This window comes from Larus michahellis, chromosome 5 (assembly GCF_964199755.1).
Source record: "Larus michahellis chromosome 5, bLarMic1.1, whole genome shotgun sequence".
Classification (NCBI taxonomy): domain Eukaryota; kingdom Metazoa; phylum Chordata; class Aves; order Charadriiformes; family Laridae; genus Larus; species Larus michahellis.
Window position 1 is genome coordinate 27,780,308 of NC_133900.1, and position 23,463 is coordinate 27,803,770.

Below are 23,463 nucleotides of genomic sequence, written 5' to 3' on the forward strand. Positions count from 1 at the left end.
CTGGAACTCAGAACATTCTCCTGCACCTCCTCACACTATATTCAGGCTAATGACATGGAAGCAAGTTTTCTGGGGGTTTTTTTGGTTTGTTGTTTTTTTTGTTTTTTTTTTTTTTTTTTTTTTTTTTTTTTTTAACAGAAAGAAGAAAAAAATTTTGAAGAAAAAAATTTAAAATCCAATCCAGACGAACAGTGAACAACCTAGCTCAACTCAACTCCTGCTGTGCGACGTTTTAAAAAACAGCTTTGAGCAAGTGTCCGCAACTAGTACAACACACATGCTAACAGAATGAATTTGGCAAGGTTCTGTGCCAAGTCCTAATGTTAATGGAAACTGACTTACATCTCCTTACAACAGAAATCAACTGAATTTATCTCCATCTGTACCATACTCTTCTTCCTCCCTTTCAAAAACCAAACCCTTCTGAACATAGGTGCCAGCCAAGGACAAACAGCTTTGCTTGAAGCCCCATCTAGTGACAAATAGTGGAATTGTTGCTAAACTAAAGCAACATCCTAGATACATCACCATGCTTGGCACAACTGATTTTGCTACTTTAAAAAAATAAATAACAAAAAAACACGTTTTGAGATGTAGACCAACTACAAAATGTTCTCTGCAAACTACACAGGACACTTCTCCCAAGAAACCAACCAGACAGAAAGGAAGAGAACCATCCAGCCTAAAAAGTTACATACTTTTTTTACCAAATCCCGCCTGTTCTGTTGACACTCGCATCCATAGAATCAGGAAAACACAAACAGGCATTCATGGCATGCTGACCTCGAACATGCACTTCAACATCTGCCACTTTCCAGCCTGTGTCAGGAAAAGGTCTGCACACATTAGATCTGCTTAAGAAAACATCCTGAAAGACATATGTCTCATCATTTACCAATACCCAAAAGAAAACGCACTCAAAACCTTGCTGCCAAGTTGCAGTATAGTGCAGTGGAGGAAGACACATCAGTGCCTGACACAAGGGCAATATCTCACTTCTTGTCTGACCCCACCAACCTAGGACATGTTGCTCGAAAGCAGCAGGCTGCCTTCAGCTCTGTCACAACATCCATCCACACTTTCCGTTAGGGCCATGAGGTCCATAGCTCATACATGTTCATTAACCCCTTAACAAAGCATCCTTTTGCTACCCAATCTGCAGACCGGTAATGCAGAAGAAAATTTGTAGGGTATCTTCCTTCTGATTTCTCTGGCCTCTAACACAACTGAAAAGCGGTCTTGTTCTGACTTTCAGCTGAAACCAACGAACTAGTGGGATCAGTGATCACCACATCCATGTGCCCTGACCGCTGGGAGACACGCTTGGGCAAGGAGCAGAGGATCTTTGGTCAAGTGGCAAATTTCCAGACCTCTGCAGGCCTGAGGAGTTGAAAGACTTACAAACTAAATGTTTTAGTGGGTGGGATCCCCTCAAGCATTGGAGACAGCATGTGTGCCCATCTGGTACCTGGTATGGCTCCAACACAGAAGGGACAATATCTGAATCTTGCTGACCTTGAAGACACCAACCCAAGCCCAAAATTTAGAAAAGCTGCCAACATCAAATTATTATCAGCTGTAACTAAATGACTTCTCTTTTTTTTTAATTTTAACTCTTAAACTGCTTACAAAACTTGAGGTTGTGAAAAAAGAGTGCAGTGTGAAGCAGTCTGCAGCAAATAGTTCGTATCAAGACAGAGGAAGAACTAAATGGCAATAGGCAGGTTCCTCTGTTTCATCTTCTCAGAGTTAAGCATGACCTAGCCATGAATGCAAAGATGCCACATAACTTCTTTCCAGTATTTCCACAGTCAGTCTTTATATGCACTAATCATAGGAACTACTGCTTGAAAGAGAATGATTAAAAAAAATATTATCTCAGATTCCCCAATCTAAAGTGTCTTTCACAGAGGTATAGTAATCCTGGTGTCCCAAGTCCTTTCACAGATACACGAAGCTAGCTGGCAGCTGAAAGCTTAAGGGAAGCACTACAGCCTATTCACCTTTCCTACTTTAACTTTTAGCATGAAGATCGTGGCCAAGACTGTTTACAAGGTCAATAATCAATCCTCTAGTCATTGAAGTTTATGATTCCAACTCAGTTTTCCCTATTGCCTTCTCTTCTAAATAGTAGCAACCACAGAGAAAACACCCTCCCCCAGAATAGCTGCAGTTTATCCTTATCTTCAGCCAGAAGGAACCTTGAAGACCTTGGGAGACAAATGCTATGTATACCATCTGCTGTCTAGACTTGGCTTCTGAAGTATACCGCATAATTACAGTTTTCCCAAAGGTCCTCATTATTATCCAGTCACACAGCAAGGAAAACAAAAGGAGATATTAAAGTAACACATTTGGCAATGACCTATCACTGTTACACAAAATAAAGCTGTCCACAACGTTCAGAGCTAATCAAGCCATAGCTTCCATACAAAAGATACAACTGCTAAGATCCCACTGAAGTGCTCCCATTTTACAATTCGAATTTGAGGCACTAATCATACATATGCTAGACAAGGAAGAAACGCCTGTCATTAACATATTACAAGAAGGCTGAACCCCAGCACACAAGCATTCCAGCAGCTCATCTCCTAGACACCAATTACTGGAACGCGAGCAGTATGGTCCTACATTTAAATAAGAGATTATTCTAAGCAGTTCATACCAGGAAGACGTTAAAACTATCAGATGTTAGGTGAAGATGTCAAAATTTTACAAGTGCTAAGCATCTTTAGGGAGATTAGGCATATAAATACAATTCTGAACAAAAACGTGATTTAACCCACAAATTTTATATATATACATAAACTTTCTGTCTTTGGATGGCACAAGAACAGTAACATGCAGAGTGAGGCCCTTCAGTATGTCATTTCAGTTTGATAGCAAACTACTGAGGATCTTATGGTTTTGATCTTAACTCTTCTTACGTTGATTTCAGCTGCTCTGTATTAATTTGTAAAATGTTAAGTTGGGCACACTAGAACGCTTTTTGTATGTAAAAAGAACTTCAAAACATACAAAAGCTTGAAAAGTTTCAGTAAACTTCTCTGCAGAAAGTTCTTCACCCGTCACTTTTGAGTTGTGTGAAAAGAAGAACACTTTCTTCATTCAGAAGATTACGTATGTTATATTCATTTCCTACAAATAAAAACAGAAAAATTTTCTTTAGAAGCCACCAGCAATTTCTGAAGTCCTGTTCTATCTTCAGCCAAGTGTATTTTCATTTCATATATTTTAACAGAAGGAATATTAGCCAGAAGGATGTCACTCTTACAGGCACGTCATTGCATTTCAAAGAGGTAAAAAGGAATACAGCTAGCGTCATTTATTTCAGCCTGTGATAAGAATAAAGTGCATCTTTGCTGAGATTTTTACTGAAAAAAATGTAATGGGCTTGAGCTCTCAGCTCTCAAAACCCACAAGAAAACTTTAAGGTGACTGAATTTACTGTAATTTATTCCTATAGAAAATTTCAATAAAAACTGCACACAGAAACTTATCTGCAGATGTTCACTTGGGATTTGCATCCTAACACGACCGCAAACATAGAAACATCTAAAAGGCACTGCATATCGAGAATGAGTAACATCCTAACATTCATATACAGCCACAATTGACGACTTAAGGAGAGATCACCAACCACAACCATTGCATTGCCCATCCAGGCATACTGAGACAGCACACCAAGAAGTAGAGAAGAATGGTAAAGACGTATAGATCCTTATGACCATATGGAACTTTGAGCAGTTTATATAATCTGTTTCCCAAAAAGCAGACTACAAAATAGTCTCTGCAGACCCCTAAACTTTTAGGATTAAAACAAACATAAAAAAAGCTTCCAAGCATTAATTGAACAATGATTGTTCAATTGGGACACCATGGTGAAAAGTTAATGAAAAAACACGTGACAGCTTGTCATTCATATCCTCTTCACAAGAAAGCTGTACAAAAAGCTCTCTACAGCTTCATGAACAGCCTGCTTTACAACTACTACAAACTCTCCTGACTATTGTCTTACCCACTGAAGGAGAGCGTCCCACATGGAATTCATTCAACTTCTATCTCAGAAGGGCAAAATCAGAGGTGTCTAAATTCTCAACAACCCACATGAAGTTACAACCTGTTCAACAAGACATTCTGCACCTTCTGTGTATTTCAAGCACAAAGTGTAAAATATGGTGAACTGATCCAAATGGATTTTCATAATTTTACATAGAAAGAACAGCAAAACAATGGTGACCAAACACTTGTATTAACTACCAATACAGTAACCTATCTGTGAAGTTTACCCAACATTCTAGGGACAGAACCAGAATACCAATTCACTCTTAGAACTAGGTAGTGTCACCAAAAACTTTGAGGCCGCCTCACGTAAATAGGCAGTGTTTGTATCATTGCATTCAAAGGTTAGGTCATCAACCCATGTCTGGTGTTGGGTCACATACCCTCTTCATAACCCTACACCTTCCCACTCTCTACTCTAACTTATCTCTTCCCATCATTCAGCTCAGTTTTGCTTCGTAGCATGCTAATTCAGTCTCATCCCTCTCCAAGAAATTGATTTTAAACACATGTACTTACCTGCTGGAACGTAGAAGTAGTGACCCGTAGTCAGATAATACGATGTCTTGTGTAAGGTGAGAATAATTTTGCCGTAGATAACGTGGAAAGCCTTAGTGAAAGCCAAACGGTTCCAAGATTAGCAATGTTTCCTTTGCAAACATTTAAGAAAGTTATCCAAGAAAACATACTATTTGTTTTGCACGCATGTTGTGACAGAGATCAAAAAAGAGAAAAACTAGCAGAGCTGCAATCCCTTTTCCCCATCCTGCTGAAAAGTAAGACACACAACTTAAGAGGGGGGTGAAGGCCAATTTTAATTGATACTTCCAGCTTGCCTGCAAGCTCCAGACAGTAAGCATACATGGACACATAGATCTAATGTGAAGCAAAACAGGCCAACATGCATTCAAAGTACCTCTATCAACTTTCATGGCTTATAACTGATTTCACAACTGAAATGATTCATCGTTTCCTGTATTTATTTGCATTACTGGCGAAAAAAAAAACTCTGAAAAAAACTGTCAACTTTGTATGCTACTTCTAATCATTCTAAGATTTTCTGTTTACATAGTCCGTTTTATAAAAATAAGAAAAAAGGGTACTTACTATTGTATCCATGTAGACATGCTGGTGTCCCTTTTCTTTGAGTGGTTTCAAAATCAATCTACCAGTGGCAAAAGCAGGTGTATTCAAATTTTTATATATTTCTACCGCTTCATCTTTGAAGAAGCATGGGAGATTGCTTTCAGTGTTAACACATTCTACAAAAAACAGTCCAGGAGATTACATTAATGCTAACACATAATTAGTCTTGCTACTTGTTCAGTAACTACTTATTAAAACATTATTTAATATCATTAATTAATATAATTAAAGCATTATGTATTGTTTCAGTGCAACAACCCCAAGAACTAGACTCAATATTTAGCTGAAAAATCAGGACACTTTTTGTGTCTCCCCAATAATTTCTCCAGAAGAGCAATGAGTGTTTCAACAACTCATATTTTTATGCCCGATGTGGCATGAACAGTTTTGTTTTCTCATCAGTCTCACGACATAATTCAGAAAGGCCCTTGGTCACACTCCTCAACTCACCCAGAAGTACTTCCTTATTTGTTACTGGGTCCACTACAACGGTTGGCTTAGAAGTATCAGCTAGGGAGTGATACAAATTTGCAGGTATCTCACTTCCTGGAGAGACAAAAATACCAAAAACAAACCCAGAAAAATAATCACTCTACCTTTTAAAAACTTAATTATTTAACCACAACTTCTACACAATTTAAGATTTCATACATAAGTACTTAAATTTTTTATATTAAGGGACTAAACAGACTGAATACACTTTCTTCAAATAAAAGAAAGCCATCCATAACAGTTCTTTGAAAATGTAATTTTCATTGGACTTATTTCTGTGTGTAACAGATAAAGGGTCTCTAAATCCTACAGAATTTTCCAGGGTAATGCCAACTATTTATCCTACGCTATTAATGACAGTATTTACTCAAAATTATCTGCATTTTAAGAGAAGTGCTTTTTTAGCAACAGATGCTGAGAGGATATAAAATACATGATGAAGCACAAAGAACAATTTTTTTCCTTTTACCTACTGCTGCTGGGCATCAGGAGACTTAAGAGATAAAGCGTACAAAAGAATAAGCACATGTTCAGTTTTCCTTTTCTCAAGAAATACCCTTCAGAAGAATCTCAATGTAAGTTGTAAATCAAAGAGAGAGAACTATTTCTATAATAAAAAGGATTTTTCCAGAGAAGAAAATAGCCTAAGAGTTGATAACAACCTTACACTTTTTAAATAGTAAAGACATGCTGGAGAATGTTCACGACAGAATAAATATCCCAAAGCTCTCTTGCAGAGCTCTCTTAAGCTGACAATTTTAGCTCCACAGTGCACAGGAAATTTCTTTAAATGCAGTCAGAACAAGGATGTTAAAAGCAAGCTATAGCACTTTATAGGCACTCATGGCTGCTTAAATACTCTTACCCCAAGACAGTCAGGGGTAGGAAGAAAGTTACTGTGTTTGAAATAGCGTTGTTTCAACATAATCATCTTTCTATAAAAAGAAGCATCAACAGGTGCAACTGTATAGCTATAATAACAGAATTTTTATTGTTAATCAATAAAATTTAGGAGTTTGTCCTAGAAATTCTACTCAGCTGATGGTCCTTATATGCATCACTCGAAATTCAAGGAGGCTAGTGAAAGACTACCTCTCAGAATGAATGTCTCTTAAAAAGGAAATCCATCACTTCTGGAAAACAGCCCAAATTCACCTAAAGCAACCAATACTACTTGTAAGATACGGTATGAACAGTCACTACGAGCTCAGGTTCACATGGACTGCAAATGATTTACATTAAAACATAAACGGTACTTAGATCAAAGGTTGCTCTAGACCAGGACCCTGTCTCCTATCAATGGCCAAAAGCAAGTACCCCTTCCATCCCTGTCGTGGTTTGGGCTGGACTGGACACTGAGGCAACCAATAAATGCTCTCCCCCACCTCCCTATATAGCAAAAATGCTGTAAGAGAGTAATGGCACTTCCACGGAATACGTTCCACCTCTCACATGGAGCTCACACACTTTACTTAGAGGTATTAACAGTTAAGTCTCCTGTGAATTTATCTAGTTCTCGCCTTGAATCTACATAAATATTTTTATCCACAGTACTCTGGGGCAGGGAGCACACAGTGAGAAGAGACACCTGATTTTGTTTGAAAAAGCCAGCTCTCACTATCTTCCTTCCACACCTTCTAGTTCTTGTGTTTAAAAACAAACAAAAAACCCCAACAAAACAAAGCACAATTTATTTCTATTCTACTTTTACATGCCACTTGTGTTTTTATAGGTCTTTCTCACACATCTGCAGTACTCTCTTCTGGGCTGAGAAGCCTTCACCGTGTAGTTGCTTCTTGTACAGAAGTTATTCCATGTTTTTGACAAGCTTTCTCTGAACCTTCAGTAGTCTTACTACTTTCTTTTTGAGGTAAAGAATAAAATTTACATGCAATGCTCCAGAAAACCAGAAATTTGTACCAACATTGACTGTTTTCTTCCTTATTTCTCTAATGATTATTTTAGCCCTGATTTGTTTTAGAACCGTGTCAGGACCACATGGCATTTTCCATGTTTGTTAGCATTTGTTTTATTTGTTCTAGAACTTCACATGGAAACGTTTCAGTGCCAAACAAAAGCTCTAGACAGTTCCCATAAAGAAAGGTTCTTTAGCATCAGAAGATTTTCCACACAGCAAAAATAATTTGGCTTTTGGGCTTTGACTCTATCTCCCTTTTGTGAGCACTACCTACATAGTTATTGCTTACTGGCCATAGAGGCTCTAGCAAAGGTTCTGGTTTGTTCAAACACAGATCTATTGCCCACTTCTAACCATTTCACGTACTGTTCTTAAAGCTCTCTCTTCACCTACCTTGTTATGTTTTTGTATTTAAACTATAATAGCTTAAAACTCTATTGACACCATATGCTGCCTTTTCAGATGTGGTATTACAGGTATCAGTAAAATGACCAGAAGTTTTTATACCTTAACTGTGCATTATGAAACTAAACACATTAGCACCATTAATCAACAAGCTGAACAAGGGCAGAAATACAGCTTATTTTTTTCAATCCCTCCTTTTAAAGGCACCACGACACTTGTGGATATGTCCTGTATCTCCTCCTTTCTAATGCTGAGAAGTTGAAGTTTTTAAAACGAGATTATACAGCATTGATATATAAGAACATTTTTTTCCGCATCAGATCACATTAATACATTTAATTATAAAATTATTTTCACCCAGAGCATCAAATTTTTACAGTAGAAAGATCTTACAGCAATAGAGTATTTGATTACAGATACTACTTTTTTTTTTTTTTTAAAGTATCACAAGAAAAAAAGTCTGTGTTCATACTTGTATCATCTCTTTTCTGCTTGTGGACACCCTTCCTCTCTTTAATCTTCCTGTGAGGTTCTGTTTCTGGACATGCTATTCCACTAATCACAAGCTCTCCTGAAACAAAAGAAAGTTAAACAAAGCTCATTAACTCGTAATAATTTTACAAGAATGCAGACTTGCACAACCAACAAGCATTTCAGTTGAGAATATATTTCCTTAATGCTGAACTTTTCAGATAGGTTTAGAAAAAAGCTTTTCAACATCAAGTATTTTGGAGTGCAAAGCAACTTGGAGACTTTTTGAAAAGCATTCCATCATGTTTCAGTCAAAGAACATTTCAGAAAGCCATGACACGAGAGTCAATTTTTAAGACAAAATACCAATTTTAGGGACACAAAGAAATACTATTTTTAAGCAGACTAATCAATTAGGAAAGGACCAAATTAGGCTGAATTTTCAGAAAAAAAATCCCTGAGAACAAGACATATTCTAGCACTTAGGGAACTTAACACTGAGACTGGATAAAATATTATAGTATCTGCTCTAGAGAACAGTCCCCACACAAACAGAAATGCTCCAGTAGATTGTCTCTTTTTCCGGTATCATACAGAATCTTTGATGTAATAAACCTACTAATACAGAGAAACCATCTTGTTCTTCCCTAAATGTTTAAGGCAAGAGTAACAAAGATGCTCTGCGGATACTATTTCTAGCTGACGCAGGGGTATCAGGAGAGAAGAAGACTACACAGAAAAATGACTAAAAATAGTTGGAAACCATAAATAATGTCGGTTTGTTTTTTTTTTAAATTATCAGATAGTGAGCATCTCAAAGCTTTCATGGCACAAGATCAACCCACAGATTTCTCTTTACTGCCCTATCAGGAGAAAGCAAATAGGTATTTTGGAACTAATACCTGAAGGCTTCATCACATAGGTTACACGCTCGCCTCGCCAATATTCCAGAGGTCTTAGTCGTATCCTTTTTGTCCGACGAACATTAGGTGTGTTGGAAGGCATTACTAATTTAAAGGATGAAATCATTCACAGCAAGTATGAAAGGAAAATTCAGAAATGGGAAATATTAAATATGTTTTCCTGTTCTTCCGTATCAGGTGGTCACCACTTCCTAGCTGATATTTATATCACGTTGCTATTATGATGGGTAAAGGGAATCAAGTATTGCCAAAAGCCTTCTTTTGCATGCATCAGCATTTCACACTCCTTTTTCTTAAACAGTCACCATGCTGACTTTACACTAGATTCCATTCTATATATCTTAGTGAATCAGGGGGATACAGACATTAGGGGCTCACGCACATCTGTGAAGACAAAGCTCTCGACAAAGACTAAGAACCCTGCCTAAATCTGAGGGACTTCATTAGCAACAGTGAAAAGGCACTGCCTGGGTTATGGCAAAAGAAGAGTTAACAGAGACTGCATGAGCAGCCCCTCCTCTTCCAGATTCTTAAGTCCCATCTCCAAGGTCCAGAAGAGCAGCACTTTGCCAGCAGAAAACCCACACATTTCCAAGACTTCCCAGATATTTATCTTCAGACTTTCTTATTACATAGTCTCACCTTTCAATTTTTCTAAGCTGCCATATATGAATACAGTAAGACTTGATATTTCAGTGTTTGTAAGAAAGAATAAAAGCCCTTTAAGAGTTATGGGCAGTCCAAGAATAAATGCTAAAAATAAAAATAGTAAATAAAAAAAACTTGCTGAAGTAAGTTTTTGAAAATAGACAACTATAGCAGTGTGCACAAAATAGTAATGAAGGAAATAAAAAAAACCCAATAAAAACAGACTAGTACGGGACTACAATCAACTGCATGCCCATTGTTCCATCCTATCCCGACTCAGACCACCACAGAGGGCAGGTTATTTGCACCCTCAGTTACTCTGTGTGAAACTAATTCAAACTCTTACTGTTCTCACTGAACTGTAAGCAATGTCTTGACTCAATATTAAATGAAAAATGGAAACGTGACAGTTAAAAGATAATTGTTGAATATAGTAATAAGAAAAGAAACACTGTAAGTTTTTAAAAGCAGCTTAAAAATCAGAGCAGGGTTATAGCACCCTGAAGAACTAACAAGTCTTATCTGTAAATACTTATTAACATACGCACCTGTTTCTAGGTGCTTTCCTGTGTCTTCAGCAAAGTTTACATCAAGTTGGAAATGTATTTGTGTTTATGCACTTACATTAACATATTTCAAAACAATCTTACCTATTTTATGCCTTGCTGTGTTGTCTGACAACAGAGCTCTTACTTGACGATTGACGTCCTCAGAACTATCTGAAAACATGTTCAAAAAGCCATCACTATAGCCATTTACTATTCCTGACTTTTAGTCAAAATGCCCACTAGAAACAACCATAGGTAATACAGGCAGAAGTCACAGCGTTAGTGTTCCCACTAACATGTTTTTCATTAAACATACCGATGTAAATAAACAGTATACATAATTAGTTTTTAAACAGTGGAAGTTTGAAAATGAAATGAAAACCATACATTCAAGTAAATACTCTTCAGATCCATCCCTCTGATAAATCAAACATTGGCAAATTATAACTACACGTATAATTTTATTGATCCAAGTGCAAGGTTTATACCACTCAAGCCTAACTTCAGAACAAACTACTTAATAGAATACACACAAAACTAGGCCTCTGAAGAAAGCATTGCATGAACAAATAAGATTCACAACTGACTCTAAAACTCTAATGAAAAGACTTGGTATCCCAGGGCTGCTCTTCATTATGACAATACATGCAACTTGTGCAGGGAAACTTAAAATATTTTTAGGCAAACAGGCCATAATTCCCATAAGGTTGTACAATTTGGTCCAGAGTTGCCTGAAGCGATCATATATAGGACCATCGCATGGCGACACACCAAACTGGTACCAACTCAGTCTAAAAAATTTGTTCAGCATAGTCTGGAAAGATAACTTTATCCTGGTAGGCTTGATGCCAAACCATGTAGTGCTAGTCCTTCCAAAGCTAACACAATGTAAAGTTTGCATACTGTACCACGTATCTGGGCAGAAATGTGACCGCAGTCAATACAATCTGCATTTCTTACTTTGGACAAGCAGAACACAATAAAAATTACTGTACCATCAGTTACAGCTTATAAGAAGCTTATACAGAAAATGCAAGAAAAAATACCAACTTTAAACATTACCTGAAGATGTATTATCCTGTTCACAAGACTTACTACTGGAAGTGAAGTTATCACGACGTTCTAAAACAGGCCCACTTCAAAGGAAAAAAAAATACACCTGCTTGAATATGTTAAATGTCAAAGGAACATTACAGCACTACCAAGAATAACAAATATAAGGTTTTTTTAGATCATGTGGGGTGGGGTTTTTGTCCTTCTAAACATCTGTCTGTACCAATTAGGCACTGAAGTGTCTAATCTTAATTAGACTGCTAGTTAGGAATCGCAGGTGTGAAATTCATCAATTGTCTGCCTGGTCATCAGGCAGACAAACTAGCATTCACACCTTCTCTCTAAACAGGTTTCCTAAAAATCTTTTAACTTCTTTTTCTTTTTTCTCCCTTCCAGAAGAAACAGACCTTCTACTGTAACATTCCTTTTCAACAATTTTCTATACATCATGATTACAGAAGTGCTTTAAAGAAATGTTTTGCATACTGTAAGGAAAGGGCAGTAAAATAGTTTGGAATTGTATTTTGTAATATGTATTCTGTCATAAAGTCTCCCCCGTAAAATGACTGTAATTAACATGTATGTAACTCCACCAGAGTTACAACTCTAGCAACCAAATCACCTATAGCAGGACTTCTCTTACAGCCTTCGCATTAGTACTCCTAACCTTCCCTCCTTCCCCCATCTGCGGCTACACTTCACTGCTTTTACTGTGCCAATGAAGTTCAGCTGTGAGCCACCTCACCTCCAAAAGATGTATTTCAATACTAGATGAGGAAACCTACACTACAAATTCGTCCAATTAAGTCTGCAGGCTCACTTATAATAAAAAGTTACAATTTTCAGTAGAATTACAACAGAAGAATTTAATAAATTCACAGACTGCCACTCCTGTTTTCTTTATTATTAAGCTCCCATCCCATGAAGGAGAAGATATGTGCATATTTATGTGCACAAACAAGAGTATGGATTGTAGATACAGTTCTATGCCCTACTTAACAGTGACTTTATTAGTACAGTTGTTATTAGTTCTAGGTATGTCTGTTCAAAAACCACACACTATTGTGGAATCAAGCCTCAAAGGGAAAAAAAAAATCCCTGAAGGCAAGAAACTTACTATGACCCCTTATTCATGACAGGAAGAATTGTATTAGTTTATGAATTGTATTAGCACGGTATTTAAACACCTCAGGCATGAATCACAATCCCTTTTCTACTAGGTTCTTCACTAGTAGAACACAGAATACAGTAGTAGTACCAAAGAGCTGTCTCAGTGGGGCAGAAGTGGGATTAAACACAAGTTTTACCTTTCATGACTCATACCCTTCTCCACTGCCAAGCGCTCCCTAGAAGAGAAAAAAATAATTCTTACTATGTTTACTGTTAAGTCAATTTTACTTACTGAAAGGAACCCATAGGTCAGTAATTTTATGTACTAAACAGAACCATAAAAAAGACTTTTTAAAAAAAAATTAAAAAGCAGCACAAAGAACAGTGATTAAAAACTCAATTAGACTGATTAGAGAAACTTCCTCTTTCAATTAGCAATCATTAGTAAAGTTACTTCCACAAAAATAAATATAGGTGAAGAATTAAACACTCAAACAAAGTAACAAACCTGACAGTGAAGTTACTCTATAGGTGGTGTGGCTGTGTGTGCATGTGTGTCTTTTTGTTTTTAAACTGGATCTGCTACTCAAGTCTCAAAAGAACACTTTAAAAATCCCAGCGCAAGTTTCCTGATGTGGAAGCTGACACTAGATTTGGCACCCACCTTTGAGAACAGGATGCTGATTACATTACTTTGTTTCTCTATTAGCTTCAACCAGACTGAAACTGTCACATAGTTCAATCGGGCCATTAACTGCTTAAAAGTTAACAAGACGTCTTTAATTACCTACCAAGTTGATAGATACTTGTAACAAATTACATAAAAAGCTTACTGTAGTCCATGTTGCGTGTTATGTTTTCTTATATTATTTTTTATTTTCACATCTGATAACTTCTGTTTTTTTATTGTCGTGTCCTCTACAGAAGAGCTGTCAGAATCCCTTTGAGACTCGGTGTCCTCAGGGCTTGAGCAAACACCTTTACTGGTTCTGTGACAAATTGTTTTGGGTATCTTCCCTGAAGACTTAGCTGACAAACGTTTCTTTTCAGAATTCTTCACAATGTCCATGAGATGCTGTAGCACTTCTACAGCAGTTTTGTAATTTGCACCACCAAGTGACTCCAATGCGTCCAATACATTTTTAGGCTTTTCAGACTTAGCCAACTCCTGAATCACAGAAGTCTGTAATTTCTGATGCTGGGGTGAGGTAAACACTTCATTCAATTTTACAGGCTCTCTTTCAAGCTCTTCTTCACCTGGTTCACCATCAGAACTCTCCTCTCTCTGTAACCGAGGCTTTTTATTACTATTTTTCTTACCAGATTTTTTAAACTGCTTCTTTGGACATTCTGCCAATCTCTTAGCTGCTGTATCTTTTGTAAGTTTCTGCTTAGCAGTTCGTTTCTTATCAACTAAACGCTGAGAACCTTTTGAAGCCAACTGCTTGGAAGACTTGAGATTCTTTTTTGGAGACACAGTCCTCTCTTGCTGCTGCTCAGCTGAGGACATAGGTGAATCCTCATTTGTCACGACCTTTGTTTTACATTGGTCAGCATCAGATGCTTTTGTTTCCAATCCAGAACATGACAACATCAGTTCTTCAGCTTCTGGTTTCCAGGACGTGTCCTTTTTCTGTTTTGGAGAGCCTTGTCTAAGTGCATCCTTTTTAGTCTTTCCTATCAATACACAAAACACTTGGACATTAATATCTTTTCCCATTAAACCCGAAGATACATGTTGACATCTGAATGCATAAAAATAAAACAAAAAAATCAAGAGAAGGAAAAAAAAAGTATCACAAAACCAGATTTTTCCCTGATAATTAAAAAGAAGGTTCTCTCTGAACCATAGCATATGAAAAATTCAAAACAGAATTTTTGGTGTACTTCCAGTATTTCCTAGCAGGTGGTCGTGGATTAGCCACACGGCCGCTCTCTCCAACTCCCCTTTCTCCCATGGCTGTGGAGGGAGAATTGGGAGAAAAAGGCAAAACTCATGGGTTGAGACAAAGGCAGTTTAACAGAACAGCAAAGGGAACAGGAAAACAACGACAATAACAGGGATAGAGGAATGTACCAATACGATGACGGTACCACCGCTCACCCATCAGACCTGGAACGCCTCAGCCCACTCCAAGCCCCAGCAGCTCTGGGCTCCAGCCTGGGAAAGGCTAATAAGGGATGGAATACCAGTGTCCCTGCTGGAGCCTGGGGAGAATTAACCCCATCCCCGCCCAGAACGAGGACACAGATAAAACAGGCAGAAACGTTACATTCAATCTGCTTTCTAGTTTTCAGTGATTCCTGCTACAAAACCTTTCTCAAGTAATTCCTAAAAACTGATCCCCTCCAGTTCAAAGCACATATCTTAACCTCCTTTCTACGGAGAGACGAGCAAAGCTTGCTTGTGGGTACCTACCTTCTTTGTCTGCTCATAAGAAAAGACAACACTGATAACTTAATTTTTAATGTCCTAACAGGAACGATGGCGGGTGGGGGGGGAGTAAAAAAAAAAAAAAGCCAGCGTGAAGACACTCTGTCTCACTGCATTATAAACACCCAAACCTAACTGTGCAACTGAAACATCAGTTAGGAATCCATTAATGTCTCTCATTCTACTTTATTTCCCAATAAACCACCACAAAAGTATCCAGAAATATAACCGGGAAAAAGAAGTCTGAAGATATGTTAAATAACTTACCCATACGAGTACTGTTTTTGATTTGAGATTTAAGGACCTTTCCTTTACTGTTAGAGAATGGATCTGATTCTGACGTTTCTTTGAAGTCAGGTACTTTGACATCCAAATCATCTGTTTTCTGTTTAGTAAGTGCTTCAACCTTTGCTTTTGTGTTCTTGCCCTTCTTACTCTCCGTCTTCTCCTTTTCAGAGGTCTGAGATTTAGACACAGGAGTTGCAGAGACATCTTTTTTTGATTTTTTGTTCTTAAGGGGTATTGAAAGCCAAGAATTAGAATATACACCATCTGACTCATCAATTAGAAATTCACATTCATTTTCTATTTCTATATCTTCATCTTGCACAGTAGGAGGTGATGGTGGTGATATTGAGGCTGAATACCTGAAGAAAGGAGGGACAAAGTATTCACATCATTTAGGGGAAAAAAGTTTACTTTCAATCTTGCATGCTACAGAACATTCCTCGGAAGAATTAAGTTCATCATTCATTGCCCTTTAGCTTCCAAAAAGAGCACAAGGCCTGCTTCTGGTTGCTTTGACCTCATATTCACAACTCATTATTTCTCAGATGCTGGATAGTCAATTTCCTATCTAACCAGTCAAATCTATATTAGCTCTGAAAAGGACTGCTTGATCACTGCTAACTTCAGAATCACATAGGGTTTTCCCAAATTCTCCAACCTATCAAAACATCTCACACGCAATCTGAAACACTATTCAACAGCTACATACTATTCTACTGGCAGACAAAAGCAACAATGCTGTTAAATCCTAACAGCACAAAACTTTGAAACAAGGATGTTGCCCCAGTACTCAGGATTGGGTTATTTTACTAGCAAATTGTGTTCCATATTAAGCCTCAAAACAAACCTTTTTCCAAGCGTTCCTGTTGTTAAAGCTGCCAAGACAACTGAAGAGAAAGCCTTCTCTTTCTGTACAGAAGACGTAGCAGCTTGTGCAACAACCTGCTCATCTCTCCCAGTCTGAGGTCCTTCCCAATTTTCAACTTCCACGGGGCTCTTCACTCCAGCAGGAGTATCTTGGTCATCAAAATGTAATCTATGTATGAGAAACAGCATTCAAATATGATGCTTTAAATCCTGAGTGCATACTAAAGTATCATGTGGATGGACAGATGCTCTCATTTTCTCCCGCTGACAGTGCCTCCCTTCTTATGAATAAGCTTTCATTTGGTAATTTGCTGGAACACAAGTTAGTGGTACTACTTCCCAGCATAGCAGCAAGTATCCAAACCAATGAGGCAACATGGGGTGAGCTTGTGACTCTTGATCAAAGTGAGGGCTGCTCAGCAAGACAAATTCCCAATTTTAGAACACGCTTCAGAAATTGTCAGGTTTCCTAGACCCTAGTTGCACTCTCTTCCCAATCTCACTCCACCAATGGGAGTTAATGGGATCAGTGTGAGTCCCTCTCTATGATCTACTCCAGAGATTCAGTCCTGCAGGAAAGCGGAACTGTGGCTGGGACCACTGGCCACTATTGCAGCTGGGCTTCAAATTTTCCAAAGAGGACATAATGATCACAACAGAAGTTGTTCTACTTTGTATAAAACATTTGTATATTCAGAGCAAGAGGAACAATGACTGCTCATCTCTGCTTTAACAAATTTTTTGTTAACTTTTAAGATCAACACTGTCAACAGGATTCACTGAAAAAAATCTAGACTATCTGAGAAGCAGGTAATTTGGGGCATTTTCCTGCAAAAAAGGATTTCCAAACTATATTGACAGGCTTCCTGCACTTGGGTACTGCACTTTTGGGAATTAAACATTATATTTAATAAAAAACAATTCTGCCCTTTCTAAACCCAGGTATGAAAATTTTCTAAAAAGCCTGGAATTACTTCTCATGAGTTCACAATCCAAATTCATAAAAGATTGAAACCACCGTGTTCTAAAGGCAGGCGGGACACACCACCACCGACACATTCAGCTCTACTTACATATGTACCGGAGAACTTTTCGCTTCCTCCACAAGAAGAGGTGATCCAAGAAACCCATGATCATCCTCAGGGTCCAAAGACATGGCAGGACTTTTGCATAGTGCTTCAACATCTTTTAATATATTATTTGTTTGTCTTTTAGATACAGGAGTCTGTGGTTTATTAGCATCAGCTACATAATCACGTATTGCAGGCTTCAGGGGTGATTCATGTGACCGTCCTGGCATATATATAGAATAGGTTTAATTCTGCTACTCAGAACCTTACAAAATCCCAAGAAATAGTTACCCAAAAAACCCCTTAATTCAGTAGTGCTACCAACCTCTGCTGCTGACTGGTTTTAGTGGTGATGCAGGTAAGGACTCTGCGGAATTACAGGCTCTTTTCACAGAGTTAGTTAACCCTGCCTCTGGCTGTCATAGTCAATAACAAATAATGAGACAAAGTAAAATATTTGGTAAAGCAACAGTATTTCAACAGGAATATAAATTTCTACAGAACACACTCTAATTTCCTTCCCTTAATTCCTACTCATTTGAAGCACAATTTGTTCTAATGAAACACTTCTATTTTCTATCACATAAGACTTTCTAAAACTAACTGTAAATTTCAAACAACAGGCAAAACAATGTGGACAGTAAAAATCAATTTGCAGCTTTGAATAGACATCCTGCTAGTCCACAGGCAAGATATTGACTCTTTTCATTAGAATGAATTAATTTAAGCAATTTCATTCACCTTTATTAAGCCAGGTTGAGATTTTGCAAGAATTACTTTTGAGATTATACAGTATTCTAGCATAAGACTAAAATAAACAAACACCATTATAAAGGATAGTTGTTCTCAACACTGCCATTAATAGAATATCCTATCTTTACAAAACCTACTAGAACCAAAATATTAAAACCAAACATACAAACTAGATTATTGGCATTGTTCTCTCAGACAGCACGATAAAAAGTCCTTCAACTTGTCTCCACTCTTCAATAAAGTTACAGATAAACAAAGTTATCGTACAGGTAACTGTTTATCAGGAGTTGAGAAGCTGCTTTTGTACAAGAATCATCTTTCTATTTTACTATCCATCAGAGAGCTAAGAACTGTATCCATATATCCAGCAAAGTGACTGGAACCAACCCTAATGGAGTCCAAGACAGCCGTACCCACAACCAGTTATAAGGCAGCGTGCTTCAACCTCACTACGTTGTGACACTGCCCTAACTAACTCACCCTTTGTCTCTGTACTGAAGTCCTCTTCTCTCTTCTGACAATAGGAGTTGAGCAACGGGGACTCGCACTTGGAGAATTTATTGTAAGATTGCTACCACAACCTATACAGAAAAAACTATAAATAAGGGATTCTTGAAATCGTCCAGGTTTAATTTATTTTAACAAGTTGCTAGGCTCGTTATGGTCACATAAATCCAAAGAAAGAAGCCAGCTACTTGGGGAAAAAGATTTCCTTTACAAGAGAGCTGAGACACAGTTTTAAGCAGCTTAGAAGGGGCTTCTTTTAAAGACTGTGAGGAAGACTTTATTTTTATCTGGTTTATCTTTAGTTTTCATTTCTGTTTATTTACCACTAGATATAATACAAGGAAGAAATGAATTAACCAGAAAATTAAGTAAAACACCAAATAAAAGCTTACTTTCGAAACAATCCTGTATGACTTTCAGTACATTTTGACCTGGCTGTACATCAATCTTAGTTCTAGAAAGAAGACGGGAAAAAAAAAATATTTTCAATCAAAAATATTAAATGTTCCTATCCTAGCAATATAAAAGTAGTAAAGTTCTTACTACTAAATATTTTAGATTATTATTTCCACCAGTCCCAACTTTAACATTAAACCTACTATTTAATATTAACCTACCATTTCCATGCACAGATAGCTGCAAAGAAACTTGTCTAAATAAGGACTCCAGGAGAAAAAGACCCACTGTCACAGAATATAATGAGACTGCAGAAATCTCTCTACATAAAAGAAAACATACAACTACACAACACCCCTCAGGTAGAAGAGCTTTGGGAGATTCCCACTTGAAATAAATATTTTTTTAAAAAAAAAATCAAGTAAAGTTGCCTGCCCAGCGATCCAGTCTCAGCAGACCCAGAAATGAAACATGTAGGCTGAACATGTATTCCTTCATAGGAGGAGTCATCCTCTGCTTCTTTTTCTACCACTTATCCACAGTTATTCTGTGCTTCTACAAAAGTTTCAGCAGCAAGAATTTACTTGACCTATCAAATCTGTAAGCAAGCGAACAGCTCAGCTGCTTGGGTTACTATTTCAAACCTCCCCATGAAAAATGAAAACGGCAGAAGTGACCATGTCGATCAAAACCAAAATACCAAGAGAAAAGCCATGGAATATTTTTCCTATAATGGTTATAATATGCCTTTAAAAACAAGTAAATTGGTAGATTTGGTAAGCTCATGAAATGCATGTCTAAAAATGGATTCCAGTAACAAAAAAGCTGACAGACTTCTGACATGCCTTTAAAGAAAGCTACAGCACTGCAAATACTCAAACTCAGCTCTAACATTTACCAGGAAGGGCAAAATAAGCTAGAGCTCTGCATGGGCATCCTCTTGAAAGGCAAAATGTTTGCACAAACTACTGCTTCCGTGCTCAGGCAGCCTAATTAGAGGTACCTTAGGTAGAACTACACCACAGTCTGCTGCCTCAGGAGAGGAATACAAAGGAAATCCTTGGTGCTTTGTCCCCCGGCACAATTTGCTCCTCCCACCACTAAGAAATACAAGTTTGGGAAACATCATGAGATCACATTAATAAGATACACCCAATAGTTTTGACATTAAGCTTTTGGACAAGAAACAACGTAAGTTTTCCAAACAATCATATCTAAGAATAAAATTTTAAATGTAAATTACCCTCCTCCATGGCAGAATCTTGTTCTGTAGTCTTTTTTAAAATGATTCTGTGAAGAAATAAAAATCAGTTTTTACTAAGCATGGTGACACTCGACAGAAAAACAAGTAAGCGACCAACCTCCTGTTTCACGTGTAAGCACGTCTCAAGAATTCTCAATCTATCTGAAACTAGTGGGAGTTACTGCAGCCCTGTTTTTCTTAGAACGCCGCAGTAGCTACAACCCCTGTAACAACTGACAGAAATTCAGCTTTCCTCAAGAGCCATCAAGCACCTGTTGCATTTAAAGTTAGAGAGACTTATGTGACAGAAATCACAGAGAATCTAAGGATTTGGTTAACATTTCTGTGATAACTACAGAAAAACAAATGAACTACACAAAGCAAACTAGGACATAACCTTACAACACGTCCACTGCTCCATGAGAACTGCTCACATGCAGATTCTTGCCCTGTGTTTATCACAGGCAAGACCACATTGACAGGCAGTGACAGCACATCAGCTGTTCCGTGGTAAAACTAAAGTCTCAATTAACTCCCAGCACCTCTGCATATACTTGAACCCTGAGAATAATCAAAGTAATTTGAATAGCAGACAGGACTCCAGTCATCTATAACATCAACTAAAGTAGTAATAATTCAAACAACAGTATGTTATCAGCATTACTTTCTATGCCAACAAATGAAATAAAGCCTACTGAGCTGGAAACAGGCAAAGACCTCTATAGAGGATAAAAACAAGGAATGGTTAAGCCAAGAAAAATTAAAGAGCAAAGCAGAGTGCAGTTTTTCACCACTGTGGCAAGAAAATGTCTCAAAAAAAATCTGAATGTTTAGCTGCAAAAAAATTATGACCTCTTCTTCATTTGTGTAGACTGGAATAGAGTACATGTGCAGTGTGGAGATTATCTAGTCCTAATACAACAGAACTCAGCACATTTTTCCCTAAGTTTGCCATGCTGACATTACTTTGCACTTCTTTACGATTCCTTTTTGGATATTACTTCTCATAATAAAAATAATCAAAACCACATAAGGACTTATTCCACTGCAAATTTTCAATATCTGCCTCAAATGGCAGGAAGAAACTCTTGGTCACGTGGGAAAACAACTGGCCAAAAGCCATGATTTCAGAAACACTGCTGAACCATACTCAGGCTTAAACTTCTTCCCCTTGCAGAGGAGTGCAGTACAATCAACTGGAAAGCAATCTTTCATATAAGAAAATGCAAAACTCCTGTAATGGATCTAAAAGAGCTTTTAACAGCTCGTTTATTGTGACGTTCCTACCCTGTTAGACATAAAGAGCTTTTTAAGCCCCCCGCGTAGCTCTGAGAGAGGGCGGCAGAAGGAAGGCGAGTATGCTTCTAGCATGTTTAGACGAGTCACTGGCCCTTCACACGCTAACCCGCCAAAGATCTCCAGAGACGAGCGACAGGCGGAGCCGCCGGCAGCCTGAGGGAAGCGGGGCTCCCAGCAGACAGCCCCTCGGAGCAGAACTGTTCCGTGCCACCAACCGGGGCCAAGAAGGAGGGCAGAGCACTACCTCCGGCCCCCCTTTCCTCGGGGGGAAGCGGGGACCCCCAGAGCCTCACCGCGCTCCTGAGGAAGGGGAGGGCGGGGCCGGCCTGCCGCCCCTCAGGAGCGCGGTGAGGCGAGGGCCGTGCCGCGACTGTTACGGAAGGAAACGCAACCCCCCACACACACCCCTACACCCCCGCCGCTTCCCCCGCGCTCTCTCACCAAGGCCTCCGCCATCCCAGACCGCCGCGAAGAGGACGCCAAGAGCCCGGCCACGGCACCCGGCCCGCCCGCGGTTTCCCGTCCGCCGCCGCGCGGTCTTTCAAACCGCGGGCGCCCGGGCGCGCTCACCGGCGGCTGGCGACGCGCTGGCCACGCCTCCTCCCCCCGCTCCCATTGGGCGGCGGCTGGCCGCCGCGCGCCCCACCTCCCTCCCCGCGGGCCGTTGTCGCGCCTGCGCAGAAGGCGGTGCCTTCTCCCACCCCCTCCCCGCACCCCCCGCCGCCATCTCGTCAGCGGTCAGGGCCGCTTGCCTTCCCTCGGGGCGGCGGCGCTCGGGTTGTTGATTTCTTTTTTTTTTCCCCCCCTCATGGGAAACGTCAGTTCACATCCTCGGGTTTCTAAACGCTACAAAACACCTGCAGGTGTTGCAAACCCCCCACAGGGGGTTGCAATCTTTTCCTTCACAACATGAGTGAAGAACAGCACGACAAGCGAAAACAACTGCTGGAGAATGTATCGCCACAACATCCACAGTATCTTCGGGTATCCGCAAAAGAAAGCCCCAAAAAAAAAATAAAACTTTAAGCGATGCTTTTTATCACACGCTGGCAAGCGGTGGACTACGTGCCGGCTCAGCTGCAGCCTTGCCCGGCAAAGGTGCAGGAACCCGTGTTCATGGGCTCGTTGGCAGCATTCGACAGCAAAGTCAAATTCTGCCATTTAAACGCAATCATTAGAGAACGCGTACAAGAAATCTGCAATTTAGCCAAAATCTGAGAACACGTACCTCGCCCCAGCCCCTATGGGGAATTTACTTTCACACGTAGGGCTGAACCCCTCTTCTGCTAGGGTTGGTTGGCAGCTATCTGATCTATCACAGGTCACGTTACCGGCTAATTATCATGCTACACCTACACACAAAAGGCCATGAAGATATCCAACAAAAAAACAAGTTGTTGTTTTTTTTAATAATGTGTACTTTACATTTAGCAGCAACCAGCATCAAAACACCAAGTCTTGCCATCCCTATTCTTTATGATCGCTAAGGGGAAAGCCAGAAACTAAACTAAACATCCTGGTTGTGTGAAAGTTGATGGTTCACCCTTCATTTCATCAGGACCAACATTTTGCTCCTGAACTACAATCTCCACAGCTTCTTTAAAGGCTTATTAGTTCTTTTGTGATGCAAATCTTCATACCTGCCCGTTGCAAAGTTGATTTACCTTGCCAATTATAAACCACCATAGGCAGATTTATTTCCAATTTCACTTTCAGCATCCTGTAATCCCCCGAGCCATTTGCTAAAGAAAGTTAAACTCTGATAGTCTCAAAGTTAATCCACACTCCCAATGAAAAAATGTAAATATTATTTCAGAGGCAGCTGGGAGC

The 23,463-nt window shown here is 39.0% G+C and overlaps 1 protein-coding gene across 3 annotated transcripts; it reads right to left on the bottom strand.

The window, feature by feature from the left end:
• Nucleotides 1-133: 133 nt before the first annotated feature.
• CENPC (centromere protein C) lies at nt 134-22,316 on the bottom strand. Of its 3 annotated transcripts, none has more exons than XM_074589299.1 (18): nt 22,075-22,316; nt 20,335-20,381; nt 19,088-19,149; nt 18,669-18,769; nt 17,761-17,851; nt 17,439-17,658; nt 16,346-16,534; nt 15,478-15,857; nt 13,610-14,453; nt 12,974-13,012; nt 11,676-11,749; nt 10,716-10,784; nt 9,397-9,501; nt 8,496-8,594; nt 5,659-5,754; nt 5,170-5,324; nt 4,582-4,672; nt 134-3,138 (listed from the first exon to the last, which is right to left on the bottom strand). In XM_074589299.1, the coding sequence occupies exons 1-18, from the start codon at nt 22,087-22,089 to the stop codon at nt 3,062-3,064; spliced, it is 2,754 nt and encodes a 917-aa protein (XP_074445400.1). In that variant the 5' UTR covers nt 22,090-22,316; the 3' UTR covers nt 134-3,061. The 3 variants fall into 3 exon arrangements, with proteins under 3 accessions (XP_074445400.1, XP_074445398.1, XP_074445399.1); XM_074589297.1 differs by lacking the exon at nt 22,075-22,316 and adding an exon at nt 21,622-21,710; XM_074589298.1 differs by lacking the exons at nt 9,397-9,501; nt 22,075-22,316 and adding an exon at nt 21,622-21,710.
• Between the last annotated feature and the right edge of the window lie 1,147 nt (nt 22,317-23,463).

Coding starts and splice junctions, on each gene's coding strand:
- CENPC (XM_074589297.1), bottom strand. CDS start 21,705: ATGCTAGAAGCATACTCGCCTTCCTTCTGCCGCCCTCTCTCAGAGCTA. Junction 13,013..13,609: donor AACACGCAACATGGACTACA/GTAAGCTTTTTA, acceptor TTTCTCTTCTAG/GGAGCGCTTGGCAGTGGAGA. Junction 8,595..9,396: donor CTATGTGATGAAGCCTTCAG/GTATTAGTTCCA, acceptor CTTTTGTTTCAG/GAGAGCTTGTGATTAGTGGA.